Below are 23,461 nucleotides of genomic sequence, written 5' to 3'. Positions count from 1 at the left end.
GTGCCACCCGTGGTGCACTCCATCAACAGCAGGTGCATTTCAAGAGCGGCAAATTTGAATCCAAATAAATGTCAAAATTCTAATTTTTCAAACATACAACTATTTTACACCCTTTGAAAGATAAACATCTCCTTAATCTAACCACGTTTTACGATTTCAAAAAGGTTTTACGGCGAAAGCATAAATTTAGAGTATGTTAGGACAGTACATTTACAAGAGTTGTGTGTAATGTTTTGTCAATTCAAAGACAGGGTCACCAAAACCATAAAACCAGCTAAAATGATGCACTAACCTTTTACAATCTCCATCAGATGACACTCCTAGGACATTATGTTAGACAATGCATGCATTTTTAGTTCTATCAAGTTCATATTTATATCCAAAAACAGCGTTTTACTATGGCATTGATGTTGAGGAAATCGTTTCCCTCCAATAACCGGCAGTCAAGTCAGCGTCACAAATTAAATAATTAAAATTAGAAAACATTGGTAAAATATTATATTGTCATTTAAAGAATTATAGATGTACATCTCTTGAACGCAATCAACTTGCCAGATTTAAAAATAACCTTACTGGGAAATCACACTTTGCAATAATCTGAGCACTGCGCCCAGAAAAATACGCGTTGCGATACAGACTAGCCGTCATGTTGGGGAGATCTAAAATCGAAAATACTATGTAAATAATCCATTACCTTTGATTCTCTTCATCAGATGTCACTTCCAGGTATCACAGGTCCATAACGAATGTAGTTTTGTTCAAAAAAGCTCATTTATGTCCAAAAATCTCCGTCTTGTTAGCACATGATCTAAGCCAGCCGGACTTCTCGTCATGAACGAGGGGAAAAAATATATTTCCGTTCGTTCAAACATGTCAAACGTTGTATAGCATAAATCATTAGGGCCTTTTTTAACCAGAACATGAATAATATTCAAGGTGGACGAATGCATACTCTTTTATAACGTATTGGAACGAGGGTACCCAACATGAACTCGCGCGCCAGGTGTCTAATGGGCCATCATCGTTCCATGGCTCTTGTTCGGTCAGATCTCCCTCCAGAAGACTCAAAACACTTTGTAAAGGCTGGTGACATCTAGTGGAAGCAATAGGAAGTGCCAAAATATTCCTCAGCCCCTGTGTTTTTCAATGGGATAGGTTTAAAGGTAATACAACACATCAGGTATCCACTTCCTGTCAGAAAATGTCTCAGGGTTTTGCCTGCCAAATGAGTTCTGTTATACTCACAGACACCAAACAGTTTTAGAAACTTTAGAGTGTTTTCTATGCATATATAATAAGTATATGCATATTCTAGTTACTGGGTAGGATTAGTAACCAGATTAAATCGGGTACATTTTTTCTATCCAGACGTGCAAATGCTGCCCCCTAGCCCTAACAGGTTAAAAGATTCACGTTAGCAGGCAATATTAACCTCAATGGGCCTCAACAGCCAGTGGAATCCTGTGGCGCGATATTCAAATACCTTAGAAATGCTATTACTTCAATTTCTCAAACATATGACTATTTTTACACCATTTTAAAGACAAGACTCTCGTTAATCTAACCACACTGTCTGATTTCAAAAAGGCTTTACAACGAAAGCAAAACATTAGATTATGTCAGCAGAGTACCCAGCCAGAAATAATCAGACACCCATTTTTCAAGCTAGCATATAATGTCACATAAACCCAAACCACAGCTAAATGCAACACTAACCTTTGATCTTCATCAGATGACACTCCTAGGACATTATGTTATACAATACATGCATGTTTTGTTCAATCAAGTTCATATTTATATCAAAAACCAGCTTTTTACATTAGCATGTGACGTTCAGAACTAGCATACCCCCCGCAAACTTCCGGGGAATTCGCTAACATTTTACTAAATTACTCACGATAAACGTTCACAAAAAGCATAATTATTTTAAGAATTATAGATACAGACCTCCTCTATGCACTCGATATGTCCGATTTTAAAATAGCTTTTTGGTGAAAGCACATTTTGCAATATTCTAAGTACATAGCCCAGGCATCACGGGCTCGCTATTTAGACACCCGGCAAGTTTAGCACTCACCATAATCATATTTACTATTATAAAAGTTTGATTACCTTTTGTTGTCTTCGTCAGAATGCACACCCAGGACTGCTACTTCAATAACAAATGTTGGTTTGGTCCAAAATAATCCATCGTTATATCCGAATAGCGGCGTTTTGTTCGTGCGTTCCAGACACTATCCGAAATAGTAAAGAAGTGTCGCGCGCAATTCGTGACAATAAAATTCTAAATATTCCATTACCGTACTTCGAAGCATGTCAAGCGCTGTTTAAAATCAATTTTTACGACATTTTTCTCGTAGAAAAGCGATAATATTCCGACAGGGAATCTCCTTTTCGGCAAACAGAGGGAAAAATCACAAAGGCGGGGGCGGTCGGGTCACGCGCCTAAGCCCAGTGTCCCTTGATCGGCCACTTGAGAAAGGCGATAATGTGTTTCAGCCTGGGGCTGGAATGACGACATTCTGTTTTTTCCCGGGCTCTGAGTGCCTATGGACGACGTGGGAAGTGTCACGTTAGAGCAGAGATCCTTAGTAAATGATAGAGATGGAAAAGAAGTTCAAGAAATGGTCAGACAGGCCACTTCCTGTAAAGGAATCTCTCAGGTTTTGACCTGCCATTTGAGTTCTGTTATACTCACAGACACCATTCAAACAGTTTTAGAAAATTTAGGGTGTTTTCTATCCATATGTAATAAGTATATGCATATTCTAGTTACTGGGTAGGAGTGGTAACCAGATTAAATCGGGTATGTTTTTTATCCAGCCGTGTCAATACTGCCCCCTAGCCCTAACAGGTTAACAAAGACCGTAATTAATTTTCCAAAATGTTACGTACTTATGACATAACATTAAAGGTTGTGCAATGTAACAGCAATATTTAGATTTGGGGTTGCCACCCGTTCGATAAAATACAGAACGCTTCCGTAATACACTGAAAGAATAAACGTTTTGTTTTCGAAATGATAGTTTCCGGATTTGACCATATTAATGACCTAAGGCTCGTATTTCTGTGTGTTTAGTATATTATAATTAAGTCTATGATTTGATAGAGCAGTCTGAGCGGTGGTAGGCAGCAGCAAGCTCGTAAGCATTCATTCAAATAGCACTTTACTGCGTTTGCCAGCAGCTCTTAGCAATGCTTGAAGCACAGCGCTGTTTATGACTTCAAGCCTATCAACTCCTGAGAATAGTCTGGCAATACTAAAGTGCCTATAAGACCATCCAATAGTCAAAGGTCCATGAAATACAAATGGTATAGAGAGTAATAGTTGACACGTCATAATTCTTATAATAACTTGCAGCTGAACTTGAAAGGGGTTCCTTCGTTATTTTACCGTTCATCTCTTCTGTAGGGAATGTCTTGAACTACTTCAAATAAGGTCTGTGTTTCGTGCAGGCTTAAACCACCTCAGCGTGTTGATGCTCGTGTAAATCTTGCAAATATAAGGTAAAGTTTGTCAACATATTTTCATAAATCCACTCTACAAAAAAAAAAACTATCTTTGCTTATATTTAGCCAGTATTGATCAGAGTTACCTTGTCCTATGGATATCTACACAGTTATCAAATTGGCAAGGTGGTGTAAGCCTACACGAAACACAGACCTTCTTTTGAAGTGAATCTAAAAATATCCTATGGAATAAATGATTGAAGGAAACGCTTTTCAGATTTTGCTGGAAGGTGTCATGGGAATTATGAGTCACACTTTGGTAGTCAATTCTTACCATGCCCATTATTAAAATAGGATTTCCTGCATATAGAAATTAGTTTTTGTTTTCAACATTCATTACAGGTAACTTAAACTATAGTTTTATTATTCAAACAGTTGAGCGTATTTGTCTCCTAAGCAGACTCTTCAAGTGTCCTTGTCACTTCAGAGAGCTGTGCGTGTGTGTACGATTATATTAATTTTACAGACGGCAGAGAAAAGCAGAGCACCAGTGTGGGACTATTACATTGAATTGGCACCAGGGAAAGCAAGGTGTCTTATTTGTGAGAAAGCTGTAGGTCAAAAAATACCACCAACCTGTGGAATCACCTTAAGAACACACATCCAAAAGCTCATAAGGAAGCAGTGATGAAAAAAGCAAACAAATTCTTCACAAGGAAAAGGTGATACAGACACGTCACAGGCTACAATATTACAACTTTTTAATAAACAAACAAAATGGCAAGACAAAAGACCCAAGGGCCAAGAAGATGAATGAAGCAATTTTTGAGATGATTGCCACTGACAACCAGCCATTCACAGTGGTGTCTGATGTTGGTTTTAAGTGGCTGATTACTCTTGCTGAACCCTGGTACAGGATCAAATATGAAAAATTCTACCTCCACAGAAATGCTAGATAAAACACCATGAAAGAGTTGTGATGAAAGTGAAGAATCTGGTGGCACTAGTGAATGCTCCACACATGGCATTCACAACTGACTGCTGGTCAGGCACTACAGAGTCCCTGATGAGCCTTACTGGACGTTTCATTGACAATGTCTGGACAAGAAAGCAGGTTGTGCTGAATGTCAAGACTATGACTGGATCACACACAGGAAACTACATCAGAGAGATGTTTTTGACCATGTTGGAATACTGGGAAATCCACACTACGTGTTGTGCTGATCCTCAGGGACAGTGGGGCAGACATGGTGAAAGGTATGAGACTGGCAGAGCTTCCAGACTTCAGCTGCGGTGCACACACCCTACAGCTTGTAATCAATGATGGCCTATCCAGTCAGAGAGCTGTGCTAGACATTATTGCCATGTTGAAGAGCTGTGCAACTCACTTTGACCACTCTGTACTGGCCAAACAGAGGCTGAGGGTCATTCAGGAAGCGCTTGGCCTTCCCAAACACAGCATCATCCAAGCAGTTCAAACTCGCTGGAACTCAACACTACACGTTGCAGAGGATGTTTGAACAGTGGCGGGCACTGAATGTGTATGCAGGTGAATACGGACACATCAGCAGTTTGTCTGCTGCACAGTGGGACATTGTCTCTAACCTAATTGAGACTCTGGCACCTATGGAGGAGGTGACACTGGAGATGTGCCACTCCAACTCTACAGCCGCATGCATCATCCCCAGTGTGTTGGTGCTGATGCTGCAGCAGGAGGTTTCTTCTACTCAAGGCATCAACTTTACGGAAGACCATCTTGGACAGTCTGACAAGGTGGTTCTCCAAGGCCGAGGAGACCAAGTGCCTGGTGTTGGCAACTGTCCTGTATCCACGTTACAAGAGCTACGCCTTCACCTCAGGGACAGCATGAGAGAAAGCAAAAGAGTGGCTGAAGGAGGAATCTGACCTACTAAAAAAAAAAAAACAGAGCCACAGCAGAAGGGACTAGTGAAGAGGAGGACCCAGATCCAGGTGCTAAGAGTCCGGGTAGATTGGCCACCCAGTCTGGTGGACAGCCTCTACACTAGAATCCTTGGGAGTCAAGAGGGCAGTCCAGTGAAGTTTTGAAATTGAGTTGAAGCGTTACCTCACAGAGCCCGTCATTGACAGAAAGAGCGGCTTGCCTTTGGAGTGGTGGAAGCAGAATGAGGACAGACTTCAATCACTCGCTCCACTGGTAAAGAAGTTTCTCTGTTCCCCACCTTCTTCGGTCCCAAGCGAGAGAGGTGGGGCTCATTTTATGATAAGCAGAGGAGCAGACTGACAGGGGAACATGCAGACAAGCTCTGCTTTCTGCACTACAACCTAAAACTTAACTGGGAATATTGAAGACTCATGTTAAAAGGAACCACCAGTTTTCGTATGTTCTCATGTTCTGAGCAAGGAACTTAAACGTTAGCTTTTTTACATGGCACATATTGCACTTTTACTTTCTTCTCCAACACTGTGTTTTTGCATTATTTAAACCAAATTGAACATGTTTCATTATTTATTTGAGACTACATTTTATTTTATTTATGTATTATAGTAAGTTAAAATAAGTGTTCATTGTTCATTCAGTATTTTTGTAATTGTCATTATTACAAATATATATAAAAATTGGCTGATTTTAATTGGTTTCGGCTTATTTTGGTCCTCCAATCTGTATCGGTGTTTAAAAATAGTCGGTCGACCTCTAATCTCTTCACTCCACTGGTATTCAACTCTGTCTTTCTCTTCTCTCCCACCCTGTCTAGAGGCCTCTGACATCATGAAGAGTATAGGAGAAGCCATCCAGTATCTGCATGCCATTGACATCGCTCACAGAGACATTAAGGTAAAGTCTGTCTGGTGATTCAATGAACAGAATTATACTAAACATCTCTTTTGCATACATGTTCAGTCCAATAAATAAGTATGCTATTTTCTCGTCCGTCAGCCAGAAAATCTGTTGTACACCTCCAAAAAACCAGATGCACTCCTCAAACTAACCGATTTTGGGTTTGCCAAAGAAATCACCACACTCAACTCCCTGGCAACGCCATGCTACACCCCTTATTATGTTGGTAAGGGCACGCAACTCAGTCTTACTGGTTTAATAGTACGGCCTACCCTGTTAGTATAATTATTCATGAATATTTCAGTGGCATTGACTATTAAGTTCATAAAATATATGGCTTCAATGTATTTTAAGTCTGTATTTCCTCTCCTTGATCCCAGCCCCTGAGGTTCTTGGTCCAGAGAAGTACGACAAATCCTGTGATATGTGGTCTCTGGGTGTTATCATGTATATCCTGTAAGTGATACAAAATAGCTTGACAGCATGAATCAATTCCCAATAACTGCAGTGTACAAGACGTAGCACCTTACGTGGTTCTTATATATTTTCCTCTCCTCCTCCGCCTAGGCTGTGTGGATATCCTCCCTTCTACTCTAACCACGGCCTGGCCATCTCCCCTGGGATGAAAAAACGCATCAGGAACGGACAGTACGAGTTCCCCAACCCAGAGTGGTCTGACGTGTCAGAGGACGGTAAGAGAGAAGACAGATATTTACAGTTGAAGTCGGAAGTTTACATCCACCTTAGCCAAATACATTTAAACTCAGTTTTTCACAATTCCTGACATTTAATCCAAGTAAAAACTCCCTGTCTTAGGTCAGTTAGGATCACCACTTTATTATAAGAATGTGAAATGTCAGAATAATAGTAGAGAATTATTTATTTCAGCTTTTATTTCATCACATTCCCAGTGGGTCAGAAGTTTACATACACTCAATTAGTATTTGGTAGTATTGCCTTTAAATTGTTTAACTTGGGTCAAACATTTCGGCTTGCCTTCCACAAGCTTCCCACAACAAGTTGGGTGAATTTTGACCCATTCCTCCTGACAGAGCTGGTGTAACTGAGTCAGGTTTGTAGGCCTCCTTGCTCGCACATGCTTTTTCAGTTCTGCCCACACATTTTCTATAGGATTGAGGTCAGGGCTTTGTGATGGCCACTCCAATACCTTGACTTTGTTGTTCTTAAGCCATTTTTCAAAAACTTTGGAAGTATGCTTGGGGTCATTGTCCATTTGGAAGACCCATTTGCAACCAAGCTTTAACTTCCTGACTGATGTCTTGAGATGTTGCTTCAATATATCCACATAATTTTCCTGCCTCATGATGCCATCTATTTTGTAAAGTGCACCAGTCCCTCCTGCAGCAAAGCACCCCCACAACATGATGCTGCTACCCCCGTGCTTCACGGTTGGGATGGTGTTCTTCGGCTTGCAAGCCTCCCCCTTTTTCTTCCAAATATAATGATGGTCATTATGGCCAAACAGTTCTATTTTTGTTTCATCAGACCAGAGGACATTTCTCCAAAAAGTACGATCTTTGTTTCCATGTGCGGTTGCAAACCATAGTCTGGCTTTTTCATGGCGGTTTTGGAGAAGTGGCTTCTTCCTTGCTGAGCGGCCTTTCAGGTTATGTCAATATAGGACTCATTTTACTGTGGATATAGATACTTTTGTACCCGTTTCCTCCAGCATCTTCACAAGGTCCTTTGCTGTTGTTCTGGGATTGATTTGCACTTTTCGCACCAAAGTACGCTAGGAGACAGAACGTGTCTCCTTCCTGAGCACTATGACGGCTGCGTGGTCCCATGGTGTTTATACTTGTGTACTATTGTTTGTACAGATGAACGTGTTACCTTCAGGCATTTGGAAATTGCTCCCAAGGCTGAACCAGACTTGTGGAGGTCTACAATTTTTTTCTGAGGTCTTGGCTGATTTATTTTGATTTTCCCATGATGTCAAGCAAGAGGCACTGAGTTTGAAGGTAGGCCTTGAAATACATCCACAGGTACAGCTCCAATTGACTCAAATGATGTCAATTAGAAGCTTCTAAAGCCATGACATCATTTTCTGGAATTTTCCACGCTGTTTAAAGGCACAGTCAACGTGTATGTGAACTTCTGAACCACTGGAATTGTGATACGGTGAATTATAAGTTATATAATCTGTCTGTAAGCAATTGTTGGAAAAAGTACTTGTCATGCACAAAGTGGATGTCCTAACTGACTTGCCAAACTATAGTTTAACAAGAAATTTGTGGAGTGGTTGAAAAATGAGTTTTAATGACTCCAACCTAAGTCTATGTAAACTTCCCACTTCAACTGTATATGGGCTGGTTTCAAAATGAATGTCATGACTTTGGTAATTATGTGAATTGCTTAAAACTTTGTTTTTTCCTGTGTTTTCTCTCTCCCAGCCAAGCAGTTGATCCGCCACTTACTAAAGACTGAGCCCACCCAGAGGATGAGCATCACAGAGTTCATGAACCACCCCTGGATCAATGTAAGCACAGCACCCTTCTGTTATCCCCCAGTCCAGGCAGTATGACCATGAAGCAATCGTTGTCGATTGTTATGAAGATACATACTGATTATTCACTAGCTGCTTTCAATGCAACTAGACAACAAGAAGACAACACAGTGCAATAAATTTTTGTTTTTTCTGAATGGAATTTCACAATTCTCAAAAGTTATCATATTACATTTTTATTTAACCTTAATTTATCTAGGTTAGTCTCATTGAGATAAACATATATTTTTCAATAGAGACCTGGTCCAACCAAGACAGCAGCAGAGGGAAACAATGATTCAGATAAATATCAAACATAACACATACAGTGGGTATAGAAAGTCACCACCCCCTTTCAAAACCTTTTTTTCTGGCTTTTACACACAGTAAGCCACAATATCCAGGTGTGGGGAAAAAATCTAGAAAATGTATTGACATTAAAACAGTAAAATACCCTATTTGGATAACTGAACACCCCCCTGAGTTAATACTTAGTGGAACCACCTTTTGCTTGAATTACTTACTTTGTACACGTAGACTGTGCAAAATTTGCCCATTCTTCCTTGCAGAATTGTTCAAACTCAGACAAATTGCATGGTGACCGTTCACGGACTACACTCTTCGAGTCATTCCACAGATTTTCAATGGGATTTAGGTCGGGGCTCTGTCTAGGCCACTCAAGGACATTCACCTTCTTGTCCTTCAGCCACTGTACTGTTACTTTGGCAGTGTGCTTTGGGTCATTGTCATGTTGAAACGTGAACCATCTTCCTATTTTCAACTTCTTGGTGGAGGGCTGTAGGTCTTCCTCAAGAATCTATCGGTGTTTTGCACTGTCCATTTTCCCTTCTCTTCTGACAAGTGCTCCAGTCCCTGCTGAAGAGAAACACCCCTGCAACAGGATGCTGCCACCGCCAAGCTTTACTGGCATGGGGTTCTTTGGGTGGGTGGAAAGATGTATTGGGTTTTGACCAAAGCACCTTTTGCCACTTGGCCTTAGAATCTACGATGTGCTTTTTGGCAAAGCTCAAACAAGACTTGATGTAGCTTTTTTGAGGAAGGTTTTTTTCTTGCCATAGAGGTCAGATTTGTGGAGCGATTGTGATATTGTGGTCATATGCACACTTGACCAGTCTTTTCCATAAAGGCCTGAATCTCACTCAGTCGCCATTGGCTTCTTGTTAGCCTCTCTGATCAGTCTTCTCCTTGCCCGATCATCCAGTTTGGAGGGATTGCCTGATCTATGCAGGGCTGGGTGGTGCCATACGCCTTCCACTTAATAATGGTCTTAACTGTGCGCCGAGGGATAGACAAAGCCTTTGACATTTTTTTATATCCATCCCCTGACTTGTGTGTTTCCACAACTTTATCTCGTAGATCCTTTGAAAGTACCTTTCCACCTATAGTGGATTATTTGCTTTGAATTGCTCTACTAAGCAGTGGAGTTCTCTATGAACAACTGCTTTTATTCTGAACTAATCAAAGTCACTACAATTGACCACAGAAGCCAATTAGCTTGATTTGTGATCTGGAGGATGGTTGGTTATACTTCACGTTTGCAATTGCAATTCTAAGGGGGTGGTGTTCACTTATCCAAATAGGGTATTTTACTTGGATTTTGTGGGTTACAGTGTAAATAAAGCTGGAAAAAGTCAAATTTTGTGTTTTTAAATTTCAAGCTGTAAGGCAACAAAAGGTGAACATTTTGAAAGGGGGTGGTTACTTTCTATACCCACTGTTAGCAGTTGATGTTATTCTTCAATAACACAGCCCCCAAAGCAAATCAGGGGGAGAAAAATAGGTTTATTCAAAGAAGAAATCATAGATGTTATGTTGGGAAGTAGATGGTCAATGTTCATTCTTCCCTGTCCTCAAGGATTCTCCACAGAACAAAGACAGGAGGTATTTTATAACCCCTAACCCTAGCCTTTGATTGACCAATTAGAATTCCTTGCAGTAAAATTGGGCCAAAAAACAAGTATCCTGTTTCAGGCTCAATGTATAGACGATTCAGACCAATGAGATCTTGCCACATGAATCCAGGACTGAAATCCCTACACAGATTCTAACCAGAGTTGATTTTCAATTCAACATATTTCCATTGATCGTTAATTTCCTATTGACCTCTAGTGTTGTGTATTATCTTAAAATATTCTTACACCACTGTACATTGCAATTACAGAAACATACAAGCGTCATGGATGAAGTTAATCATATGTACCACCGCATGAAGTCCTAATGACAATCACATTCTTCAGTCAACCAAACTAAACTGGCCATGTGATGTCAACACGACACATTTGCTGTCGTAGCGTATTATGTTGTTGCACTCATCCTTTTTGTGCCTGGTGGTCCAGTCTGTTTGTGCTTAAGCTAACTTCTCTCTGTTTTGCTTCTTTGTCATACCAAAGAAACTGGCCTCTCAGTAATGTTAACTTGGCAACCATAAAACCACATACGGTATGAGACCGGGCTCATCTTTTGCAACAATGTTTTTTTGTAATAATTGAGTTGCTAGAGTTGCTGAATACTTTTCACATTTCCAATTTGATCCTATATTCATGTTCCTTGATTGGACACAATGTTTTTTCCAAAGCAATGCGCTAACCTAAGCTGGTCTCCCTACAGCAGTCTATGGAGGTCCCTCAGACCCCTCTCCACACCAGTCGTGTGCTGCAAGAGGAACAGGATGTCTGGGAGGAGGTCAAGGTGAGCACTGGCACTGCAGTGATGTGAATGCATTCTTTCTGCATCAAACTTGGATCCACACACCTCTAGCATGCAGATTGAGCACAAAAACAACAATATCCTACTATAGACTGTACAAAATACAGTGTTTTGGTCTGCTTCTATCTACACAATTGCGCATTTGCTCCTTTGGAATTTCTTGGTCCTTTACACATTATTTATAATTGTTTCTATGTGATATGCTAATGGTGTGATTTTTGTTACTAGGAGGAAATGACAAGTGCCCTGGCAACCATGAGAGTGGACTATGAGCAAATCAAAATCAAGACCATCGAGGATTCGACCAATCCGCTGCTGATTAAGAGAAGGAAGAAGGCAAACAATGCAGCCACTGAACCACCGGGCCTGTGAAACAAAATAACTTACACACACACGCACGCCCTTCATTGTGGTGAAAGAGAGCTGAAAGGGCAAACAGGGATTATTAAGGGGTGAAAGTCTGAATCTCCAGAAATATTACATTTCCAGTGTTTTTAACTTCCTTTGTCGCTGTTTTATTCTCATCGTTTTACCCCTTTAATGTTTTTTTCCCCCCACCTTGCCATTCAAGGTAAAGAACCATTTTGTTCATTTGCTTTTTTTGGCCACATAGAGATAAGATGTTTATCGTCACATCTCGGTGATGTACTGGGTTTTTCTGTCGTTGTTGCTGATCACTATGCAAGCTGACTGCACTGTAACTAATCCAGTATCTGACCCAGCTCTGTTCTGTGTTTTATCATTGTTGATTCCCCTCAGTATTGGCCACATGTTTTTCTAACTTTATCTATGGGTCTTCAGATGATACTGCCATGGGTAGCTGAGAGACCATGAAAACATTGAATGCTCCTCCAGTTATACTGTGGATCCATAATCATTTTCTGCTATGCACTTGTTAACTACACAATGGCGGAAGCATCATTTTTGTTTATGTATAATTGAATGGGCTTTAGTTTCTTCTTCCTTTTTAGTTGTCATTCATTGTATATACATTTTCTATTTGTTGTGTAGGGTTTTTGTTGCCCTGAACTCTTTGCTTTTGTTTTGATTGGACTTCTGAATTGTATGACTGCAGTTGAATGTGTTTTCATTGTTGGTTGGGTTTGATTTCTTAGCCAACGCACCTGTAGCCAAAGTTATAGTCACCATATTTTTAGAGTGGACTGACTGTTTAGAAAGACTGTGTGCCTTGAGGACTTTGGGAAAAATCCTTACTTGATATTTGTGCCCATAGCCTAAATTTTCACACACATCTCCCATTGAGGTTATGCATGATTGACACAAGTTCAAGGTCTGTGCACTAATCTCAAATTCGGATTTTTCCCAATGTGATGACAGTGGGGGAATATTCAAGCCACTTTGGCAGTAGCAAATGTACATTGTGTTATCAAATATCCAAACCATGAGATCACAAAATCCCCACATCCCACAGATGTTGTAGCCCACTTCACAATTATCCTGATGAAAGTCACAGTTCAATGCTGATTGCACTTGTTTAAATATATTTTCAGTGAATTCCCACTAATGAACTATACAACACAAGTGTCACTATCAGTTTCCACACAGCAGCAATAATGTTGTTAAGCGTTTCTGCTGTGTTAGGTGATGGGGAACACTGAGCGCAAGGGCACCATTGTAATGCATGGGGGTATGGCAGTACACATATGACATGTAGCACTGGCTGTCTTTTGGATTAAAACTTGTACAAAATCCCTTATCCGCTCAAATGTGTTGATTGATGTGTGACTGGTGGTGTTGTGCCAGAATCCTAAAGTAGCCTTGATGTCAAACTGGCAATGCAGGACATTATCCTGTTTGTGCAGCCCTGTACCACCCTCTGCTGTCATGGAGATGGAAAGACAACCTCTGATATAGTGTCTTCAGAAAGCATTCACAACCCTTGACTTTTTCCACATTTGTTGTGTTACAAAGTGGGAGTAAAATTGATTTTAATCATGTCAAACTGCAAGAAAAATTCTAACTTGTAAAAAAAATTTAATATGATTAGATAACTAGTCAACCCCCTGTTTCTCTTTTGGCAGGAATTGGAGCTGTGAGTTTTTCTGGGTGGGTCTCTAAGAGGTTTCCACACCTGGATTGTGCAACATTTGCACATTTATCATTTTTTTAAATCCTTCAAGCTCTGTCAAATTAGTTGATCATTTTCGGCCACTCGGGACAATCACTGTCTTGGTAAACAACTCCAGTGTAGATTTGGCCTTGTTTTACGTTATTGTCCTGCTGAAAGGTGAATTAATCTCCCAGTGTCTGGTGGAAAGCAGACTGAACAAGGTCTTCCTCTGGGATTTTGCCTGTGCTTAGTTCCATTCCATTTCTTTTTTTTATCCTGAAACTCCCCCGTCCTTAACGATTACAAGCATACCTGTAGTGGAGCGGGTCCATAACATGATGCCGCCACCACTATGCTTGAAAATATGGAGAGTGGTACTCGTGGTGTTTGGGGAAAATCCAATACATTAACAACACATTGTATTCAGGACAAAAAGTAAATTGCTTTGCCACATTTTTTTTGGCTTTATAAATTTAGTGCCTTATTGCAAACAGGATGCATGTTTTGGAATATTTGTATTTTGTACTTGCTTCCTCCTTTTCACTCTGTCAATTAGGTTAGTATTGTGAAGTAACTACAATGTTGATCCATCCTCAGTTTTATATCACAGCCATTAAACTGTTTTAAATTCACCATCTGCCTCATGGTGAAATCCTTGAGCGGTTTCCTTCCTCTCCGGCAACTGAGTTAGGAAGGACGCATGAATCTTTCTTGTGAGTGGGTGTATTAATACACCATTCAAGGTGTAATCAATAACTTAATGCTCAAAGCGATATTCAATGTATGCTTTTTTTATACTCATCTAGCGAGGAATTGGAAAACCTCCCTGGTCTTTGTGGTTGAATCTGTTTGAAATGCACTGCTGAACTGAGGGACCTTACAATTATCTGTATGTGTGAAGTACAGAGATGAGGTAATCATGTTTAACACTATTATTGCACACTGAGTCCATGCAACTTATGTGACTTGTTAAGCACATTTTTACTCCTAAACTTATTTATTATTTCCATAACAAAGGGGTTGAATACTTACTGACAAAGACAATTCTAAAAACATAATTCCACTTTGACATTATGGGGTATTGTGTGAGGGCCAGTGACAAAGTGTAAATGTGATCTATTTTAAATTCAGGCTTTAACGCAACATTTTGACATTCAAAGTGTGTGAATCCTTTCTGAAGACACTATATGTGGTGGCTTGGAGCGGACGATTTGTAATGTAATGCAGTTCAACACTTCAAGGAAGAGGCTTACATAAGATGTTTGTTGCATTTGGTCATGTCATTATTGCCATGTCCCCTGATGTGTGGTTACAACCAGACACCCTATTGTAGGCCTGCGGATCAATTCCCCCCTTCTCCCCCAACTTACTGTTGGGAGTTAGAATAGTAGAAATACACAAGGTGAAATTTGGGGGGGGGGTCCCATTGATTTTGTTAGTCACTCAATCGTATTTAAAACTGCAAACATTTGTCTCCTTCCTATGGCAAAATGTGTAGAATTGCAGGAAATTACCTATAAAACTGAAAAATGTTTTCTCTTTCCCATGGCAAAATGTGTAGAATTGCAGGAAACTGTCAAGAGTGGCACAGCTAAAATGTTTTGCTTGTTGGCTCCCCAACAAAACCTCACTTAGGGACCCCAAAAGGCTAGGGCCAGCTCTCCCTGACTGAGTCTGTAATACCAACATGTTTCAAGCAGACCACCATAGTCCCTGTGCCCAAGAAAGCGAAGGCAACCTGCCTAAATGACTCCTTCCCCTGTAGCACTCACATCAGTAGCCATGAACTGCTTTGAAAGGCTGGTCATGGCTCATATCAACACCATCATCCTGGAAACCCTAGACCCACTCCAATTTGCATACCGCCCCAACAGATCCACAGATGAAGCAATCTCGATCACACTCCATACTGCCATTTCCCAAATGAACAAAAATAACACGTGAGAATGCTGTTCATTGACTACAGCTCAGTGTTCAACACCATAGTGCCTACAAAGATCATCACTAAGGTAAGGGCCCTGGGACTAAACACCTCTCTCTGCAACTTGATCCTGGACCTCCTGACGGGCTGCCCCCAGGTAGTAAGGGTAGGCAACAACACATCTGCCACGCTAATCCTCAACATGGGGTCCCCTCAAGGGTGCATGCTTAATCCCCTCCTGTACTCCCTGTTCACCCATGACTGCGTGGCCAAGTACGACTCCAAAACCATCACTAAGTTTCCTTACTACACAACAGTGGTAGGCCTGATCACTGACAATGATGACACAGCCTATAGGGAGGAGGTCAGAGACCTGGCAGTGTGGTGCCAGAACAACAACCTCTCCCTCAACTTGAGCAAGACAAAGGAGATGATTGTGGACTACAGAAAAAGGAGGGCCGAACACGCCCCCATTAACATCGACAGGGCTGTAGTGGAGCGGGTCCAGAGTTTCAAGTTCCTTGGTGTCCACATCACCAACAGACTATCATAGTCCAAACACACCATGAAAGTCTTGAAGAGAGCACGTCAATGCCTTTTCCTCCTCAGGAGACTGAAAAGATTTGGCGTGGGTCCCCAGATCCTCAAAAGTTATACAGCTGCACCATCAAGAGCATCCTGACTGGTTGCATCACCACCTGGTATGGCAACTGCTCGGCCCCTGACCTGCCATCCAGGACCTAGAGTGCCAGTCAAAAGTTTGGACACTCCTACTCATTCAAGTGTTTCTCTTTATTTTTACTATTTTCTACATTGTGGAATAATAGTGAAGAAGCACTGCAATTGCACCGCAATTAACTGCACCTCAGCCTAAATAAATGCTTCACAGAGTTCAAGTAACAGACACATCTCAACATCAACTGTTCAGAGGAGACTGCGTGAATCAGGCCTTCATGTTTGAATTGCTGAAAAGAAACCACTGCTAAAGGACATCAGAAACACGAGCATTGGACATTAGACCGGTGGAAATCTGTCCTTTGGTCTGTTGAGTCCAAATGTAAGATTTTTGATTCCAACCGCCGTGTCTTTGTGAGACGCAGAGTAGGTGAACGGATGATCTCCGCATGTGTGGTTCCCACCGTGAAGCATGGAGGAGGAGGTGTGATGGTGTGGGGGTGCTTTGCTGGTGACAATGTCTTAGATTCATTTAGAATTCAAGGCACACTTAACCAGCATGGCTACCACAGCATTCTGCAGCGGTACGCCATCCCATCTGGTTTACACTTAGTGGAACTATCATTTGTTTTTCAACAGGACAATGACCCAAAACACACCTCCAGGCTGTGTAAGGGCTATTTGACCAAGGAGAATGATGGAGTGCTGCATCAGATGACCTGGCCTCCACAATCACCCGACCTCAACCCAGTTGAGATGGTTTGGTATGAGTTGGACCGCAGAGTGAAGGGAAAGCACTTCATCCAATAATATATTTTATTCTTTGTTATTGATTGAAATAAACACCCTTATTTTCCACCAAATACTTTGCAACTGAGTTGAAACCAATTGTTTTGAAATTCAGTCTAGAAAGTATCTGTTGGTACTTAATACATAGTGGTATTCACTTGTAAATAACGAATTAACTGAGACAGGACTGTGAAATCAAGATTTGATAAAGCTTGAAGGTTGCCCATTATTCACATTCTGAAAGCCTTTAATTGGCTCAATGAAAATTCAAACTCTCCAAGTATGTTTATCCACAAACAATCACTCATTTAAATTCATAATTTCAAGAATAGAAATAATCGTGCATTAAACTACAGTAACCTTCCAGCCTATTTAGAGGCAGTCCCTCCTCCCCAGACTCTTTTGCAGTGTCTCCTTCAGACGGAACTGGAGAAGGGTTTTAGAGTTTTTTTTTAGCATGGTGTAAATAGCCCTCTTACCTCTTTCAGTCATCCCCCTCTCTCCCTCCCCAGCTGCAGCCCAGCCACTCTCTCATTACAACAAAAAAACTTTCCACAACCATGTAATACATCACCCCCAGCCATGTCAATATAAATCCCATCTGTGTATTGGCGGCGCTGCCATCTAGTCTTTAACATCTACGGGATCGGTGTGTCTGTCTGTCCCCTGTGTGACGGTTGAGCTAACGTGTGCTAATGTGATTAGCATGACGTTGTAAGTAACAAGAACATTTCCCAGGACATAGACATGTCTTATATGGGCAGAAAAATTAACAAGAATTTAAGCTAACTGCACTGTCCAACAACAAAAAACTTATCACGGCAACTGGTTTGATACTTTCACCTCTGAAGGTAAATAATGTACTTACATTCAGTAATCTTGCTCTGATTTGTCATCCTGAGGGTCCCAGAGATAAAATGTAGCATAGTTTTGTTTGATAAAATCAATTTTTATTTTCAAATGTAGGAACTCACAGAACACTGCACCTGTACATAGTACATCTGTAAATAGCCCATCCAACTACCTCATCCCCTTACTGTATTTATTTATTTATCTTGCTCCTTTGCACCTCAGTACCTCTACTTGCACATTCATCTTCTGCACATCAATCACTCCAGTGTTTAATTGGTATATTGTAATTACTTCGCCACCATGGCCTATTTGTTGCTTTACCTCCCTTATCTTACCTCATTTGCACACACTGTATATATACTTTTTCTACTGTATTATTGACTGTATGTTTGTTTATTCCATGAGTAACTGTGTTGTGGTATGTGTCAAACAGCTTTGCTTTATCTTGGCCAGGTTGCAGTTGTAAATGAGAACTTGCTCTCAACTAGCCTACCTGGTTAAATAAAGGTGAAATAAAATAAAATAAAAAAATGGGTTCTACAGTTTGAACCCCTGCTATGTCTGGCCAGCCCACCCCCATCTAGATGTGTGAAGGTTAATATTTTATGTAGGGAAGCTAAGTATCCATCATTTATGACATTCCTGGGAGTGTGTAAACTTAAATGTTTTATTACCTTATCATTTTTGTGTGTTCTCTATAGTTATGTACTTGAAAATGTATCAATTGGCCAATTGATACATTTTGGCAGACTTGGTACAATATTTTGAACAGTAATTCAATGGTTCATTGGATCAGTCTAAAACTTTGAACATGTCATGCTGCCATCTACTGGCCAAAATAGAAATTGTGCTTGGACTCCTAAGTGATATAATGGCCTTTCTCTTGCATTTCAAAGATTATGCTTTTTTTATATAGAAAATGTTTTTCTTTGTGTTATCTTTTACCAGATCTAATGTGTTATATTCTCCTACATTAATTTCACATTTACACACACTTCCAAAGTGTTTCCGTTCAAATGGTATCAAGAATATGCATATCCTTGCTTCAGGTCCTGAGCTACAGGCAGTTAGATTTGAGTATGTCATTTTAGGCAAAAATTGAAGGGGAAAAAAGGGTCAGATCCTTCCTTGTTTCCCCCTCTCTGTTGTGCCTTATCATTTGCTTTAGATCAGCAATGGGCTATGCCATGATGTTTCTACCTGAAGGCTTTCAGGAAAGGGTTACAGGCAAAGGTTGTATGGTACGATTTATGTGACTCACCACCTGGATTCGGTCTTATGTAAAAAATGAAGCCTTCCGAACTTCTGAAAAACAAACTGAGGTACAGTATTCCAAAAACGGAGGATTTTTTAAGTAACTTTTAACCCAGTTGACTTTTGATTTCTGATGAAAGAGAGTGAAGTCTAAGACATTTAGACCACCATCACAAACCCTGTTGGTGATAACATCTCTTTTTATCTTATGTGGCTTGTTTTTCCATATGAAGTTGTACAATAGCCTATCTAAGGTACAGCAAGTGGATTTGGGAATGTCAATAGATGAAAAAAGATTGAATGCACGAGATAGCCCCTCAGCTTTGGCTAAAAGCCCCGTCCCTAACCATGAGTTTTTGTTGTTGTTATCAATTCAGTTACAGGATTCAAATTAAGATCATTCACAGTCTTGAGATTTTTGGTGATCTTTACACCGATGTAGGTTACAGTATATGTTTCAGGGATGTTACAATCAGATGGATTATTGTCTAATAAAAAGCATGAGCTGGCGCACACCCAGAGAAACTTATTTAGTGTAGAGGTGCTGACAAATAAACTGTAAGATATGAAAACAAAGAGTCATACTCTGTATACATATAAACTCAGCAAAAAAAGAAACGTCCTCTCACAGTCAACTACATTTATTTTCATCAAACTTAACATGTGTAAATATTTGTATGAACATAACAAGATTCATCAACTGAGACCTACACTGAACAAGTTCCACAGACATGTGACTAACAAAAAGGGAATAATGTGTCCCAGAACAAAGGGGGGGTCAAAAGTAGCAGTCAGTATCTGGTGTGGCCAGATAAGTACTGCAGTGCATCTCCTCCTCATGGACTGCACCAGATTTGCCAGTTCTTGCTGTAACGTTACCCCACTCTTCCACCAAGGCACCTGCAAGTTCCCGGACATTTCTGGGCGAAATGGCCCTAGCCCCTACCCTCCGATCCAACAGGTCCCAAACGTGCTCAATAGAATTGAGATCCGGGCTCTTCACTGGCCATGGCACAACACTGACATTCCTGGCTTGCAGTAAGTCTTCCCTGTAATGTACAGCGTTGAGATTGCCGGCAATGACAACAAGCTCAGTCTGATGATGCTGTGACACACCGCCCCAGACCATGACGGACCCTCAAACTCCAAATCGATCCCGCTCCAGAGTACAGGCCTCGGAGTAACGCTCATTCCTTTGAAGATAAACGCGAATCCGACCATCACCCCTGGTGAGACAAAACCACAACTCGTCAGTGAAGAGCACTTTTTGCCAGTCCTGTCTGGTCCAGTGACGGTGGGTTTGTGCCCATAGGTGACATTGTTGCCGGTGATGTCTGGTGAGAACCTGCCTTACAACAGGCCTACAAGCCCTCAGTCCAGCCTCTCTCAGCCTATTGCGGACAATCTGAGAACTGATGGAGGGATTGTGTGTTCCTGGTGTAACTCGGGCAGTTGTTGTTGCCATCCTGTACCTGTCCTGCAGGTGTGATGTTCGGATGTACCGATCCTGTGCAGGTGTTGTTACACGTGGTCTGCCTCTGAGAGGACGATCAGCTGTCCGTCCTGTCTCTCTGTAGCGCTGTCTTAGGTGTCTCACAGTACGGACATTGCAATTTATTGCCCTGGCCACATCTGCAGTCCTCATGCCTCCTTGCAACATGCCTAAGGCAAGTTCACGCAGATGAGCAGGGACCCTGGGCATCTTTCTTTTGGTCTTTTTCAGAGTCAGTAGAAAGGCCTCTTTAGTGTCCTAAGGTTTCATAACTGTGGCCTTAATTGCCAACCATCTGTAAGCTGTTAGTGTCTTAACGACCGTTCCACAGGTGCATGTTAACTATGGGCTAGGCGGGACGTAATCGTCCCACCTACGTAACAGCCAGTGTAATCCAGTGGCACGATTTTCAAATACCTTAAAAATCCTATTACTTCAATTTCTCAAACATATTACTATTTTACAGCTATTTAAAAGACAAGACTCTCGTTAATCTAACCACACTGTCCGATTTCAAAAAGGCTTTACAACGAAAGCAAAACATTAGATTATGTCAGCAGAGTACCCAGCCAGAAATAATCAGACACCCATTTTTCAAGCTAGCATATAATGTCACAAAAACCCAGAAGACAGCTAAATGCAGCACTAACCTTTGATGATCTTCATCAGATGACAACCCTAGGACATTATGTTATACAATACATGCATGTTTTGTTCAATCAAGTTCATATTTATATCAAAAAACTGCTTTTTACATTAGCATGTGACGTTCAGAACTAGCATACCCCCGCAAACTTCCGGGGAATTTACTAACAATTTACTAAATTACTCACGATAAACGTTCACAAAAAGCATAACAATTATTTTAAGAATTATAGATACAGACCTCTTCTATGCACTCGATATGTCCGATTTTAAAATAGCTTTTTGGTGAAAGCACATTTTGCAATATTCTAAGTACATAGCCCAGCCATCACGGGCTAGCTATTTAGACACCCGGCAAGTTTAGCCTTCACCAAAATCAGATTTACTATTATAAAAGTTTGATTACCTTTTGTTGTCTTCGTCAGAATGCACTCCCAGGACTGCTACTTCAATAACAAATGTTGGTTTGGTCCAAAATAATCCATCGTTATATCCGAATAGCGGCGTTTTGTTCGTGCGTCCCAGACACTATCCGAAATGGTAAATCAGGGTCACGCGCATGGCGCAATTCGTGACAAAAAAATTCTAAATATTCCAATACCGTACCTCGAAGCATGTCAACCACTGTTTAAAATCAATTTTTATGCAATTTATCTCGTAAAAAAGCGATAATATTCCGACCGGGAAACTCCTTTTCGGCAAACAGAGGAAAAAACACAAAGACGGGGGCGGCCAGTGCACGCGCCTAAGCCCACAGTCCCATTATCGGCCACTTGAGAAAGGCGATAATGTGTTTCAGCCTGGGGCTGGAATGACGACATTCAGGTTTTTCCCGGGCTCTGAGAGCCTATTGGAGCCGTGGGAAGTGTCACGTTACCGCAGAGATCCTTTGTAATTGAATGAGATGTCAAAGAAAGACAATAAATGGTCAGACAGGCCACTTCCTGTAAAGGAATCTCTCAGGTTTTGACCTGCCATTTGAGTTCTGTTATACTCATAGACACCATTCAAACAGTTTTAGAAACTTTGGAGTGTTTTCTATCCAAAGCCAATAATTATATGCATATTCTAGTTACTGGGCAGGAGTAGTAACCAGATTAAATTGGGTACGTTTTTTATCCAGCCGTGTCAATACTGCCCCCTAGCCCTAACAGGTTAATTAATTGTTTATGGTTCATTGAACAAGCATGGGAAACAGTGTTAAAACCCTTTACAATGAAGATCTGTGAAGTTATTTGGATATTTATGAATTATCTTTGAAAGACAAGGTCCTGAAAATGGGACGTTTCTTTTATTGGTAAAACACCAACGTTTCGGCATCACTGTGCCTTTTTCAGAATAATGTCATGAATTTTAAATTTTACCTTTATTTATACAGGTTTATTCTCATTGAGATAAATATCTATTTTCCAAGAGAGACCTGGTCCAATAGCAGCAAGGGGAACAACGTTTCAGACAAACCAAATTACATACACAACATTAAACAAAACTATAAACACACATACAGTACAACAAAAACATATTACATTTAAAAACACAAACATCTTGACTAAAAACAGCTGGCCTAAAAACAATTACACTATTCTATAATACACTGCTAAAAAAAATAAAGGGAACACTTAAACAACACAATGTAACTCCATGTCAATCACACTTCTGTGAAATCAAACTGTCCACTTAGGAAGCAACACTGATTGACAATACATTTTACATGCTGTTGTGCAAATGGAATAGACAACAGGTGGAAATTATTGGCAATTAGCAAGACACCCCCAATAAAGGAGTGGTTCTGCAGGTGGGGACCACAGACCACTTCTCAGTTCCTATGCTTCCTGGCTGATGTTTTGGTCACTTTTGAATGCTGGCGGTGCTTTCACTCTAGTGGTAGCATGAGACGGAGTCTACAACCCACACAAGTGGCTCAGGTAGTGCAGCTCATCCAGGATGGCACATCAATGTGAGCTGTGGCAAGAAGGTTTGCTGTGTCTGTCAGCGTAGTGTCCAGAGCATGGAGGCGTTACCAGGAGACAGGCCAGTACATCAGGAGACGTGGAGGAGGCCGTAGGAGGGCAACAACCCAGCAGCAGGACTGCTACCTCCGCCTTTGTGCAAGGAGGAGCACTGCCAGAGCCCTGCAAAATGACCTCCAGCAGGCCACAAATGTGCATGTGTCTGCTCAAACGGTCAGAAACAGACTCCATGAGGGTGGTATGAGGGCCCGACGTCCACAGGTGGGGGTTGTGCTTACAGCCCAACGCCGT

At 41.0% G+C, this 23,461-nt stretch overlaps 1 protein-coding gene across 1 annotated transcript in view; it reads left to right on the top strand.

The window, feature by feature from the left end:
- Positions 1–13,218, top strand: part of LOC106571864 (MAP kinase-activated protein kinase 2) — a 40,855-nt gene extending 27,637 nt beyond the window's left edge. Inside the window, exons 4-10 of the mRNA XM_014145367.2 lie at positions 6,186–6,265; positions 6,368–6,494; positions 6,649–6,724; positions 6,836–6,960; positions 8,683–8,768; positions 11,403–11,483; positions 11,730–13,218. Of these exons, the coding sequence (XP_014000842.1) occupies positions 6,186–6,265; positions 6,368–6,494; positions 6,649–6,724; positions 6,836–6,960; positions 8,683–8,768; positions 11,403–11,483; positions 11,730–11,873 (719 nt within the window). The 3' untranslated portion in view covers positions 11,874–13,218. The remainder of the gene's footprint in view (positions 1–6,185; positions 6,266–6,367; positions 6,495–6,648; positions 6,725–6,835; positions 6,961–8,682; positions 8,769–11,402; positions 11,484–11,729) is intronic.
- The last annotated feature ends 10,243 nt before the right edge of the window (positions 13,219–23,461 follow it).

The sequence above is a fragment of the Salmo salar genome, chromosome ssa15 (genome assembly GCF_905237065.1).
Source record: "Salmo salar chromosome ssa15, Ssal_v3.1, whole genome shotgun sequence".
Taxonomy (NCBI): domain Eukaryota; kingdom Metazoa; phylum Chordata; class Actinopteri; order Salmoniformes; family Salmonidae; genus Salmo; species Salmo salar.
Note: the sequence above shows the minus strand (reverse complement) of the source record. Positions and strands in the feature narration are given on the sequence as shown.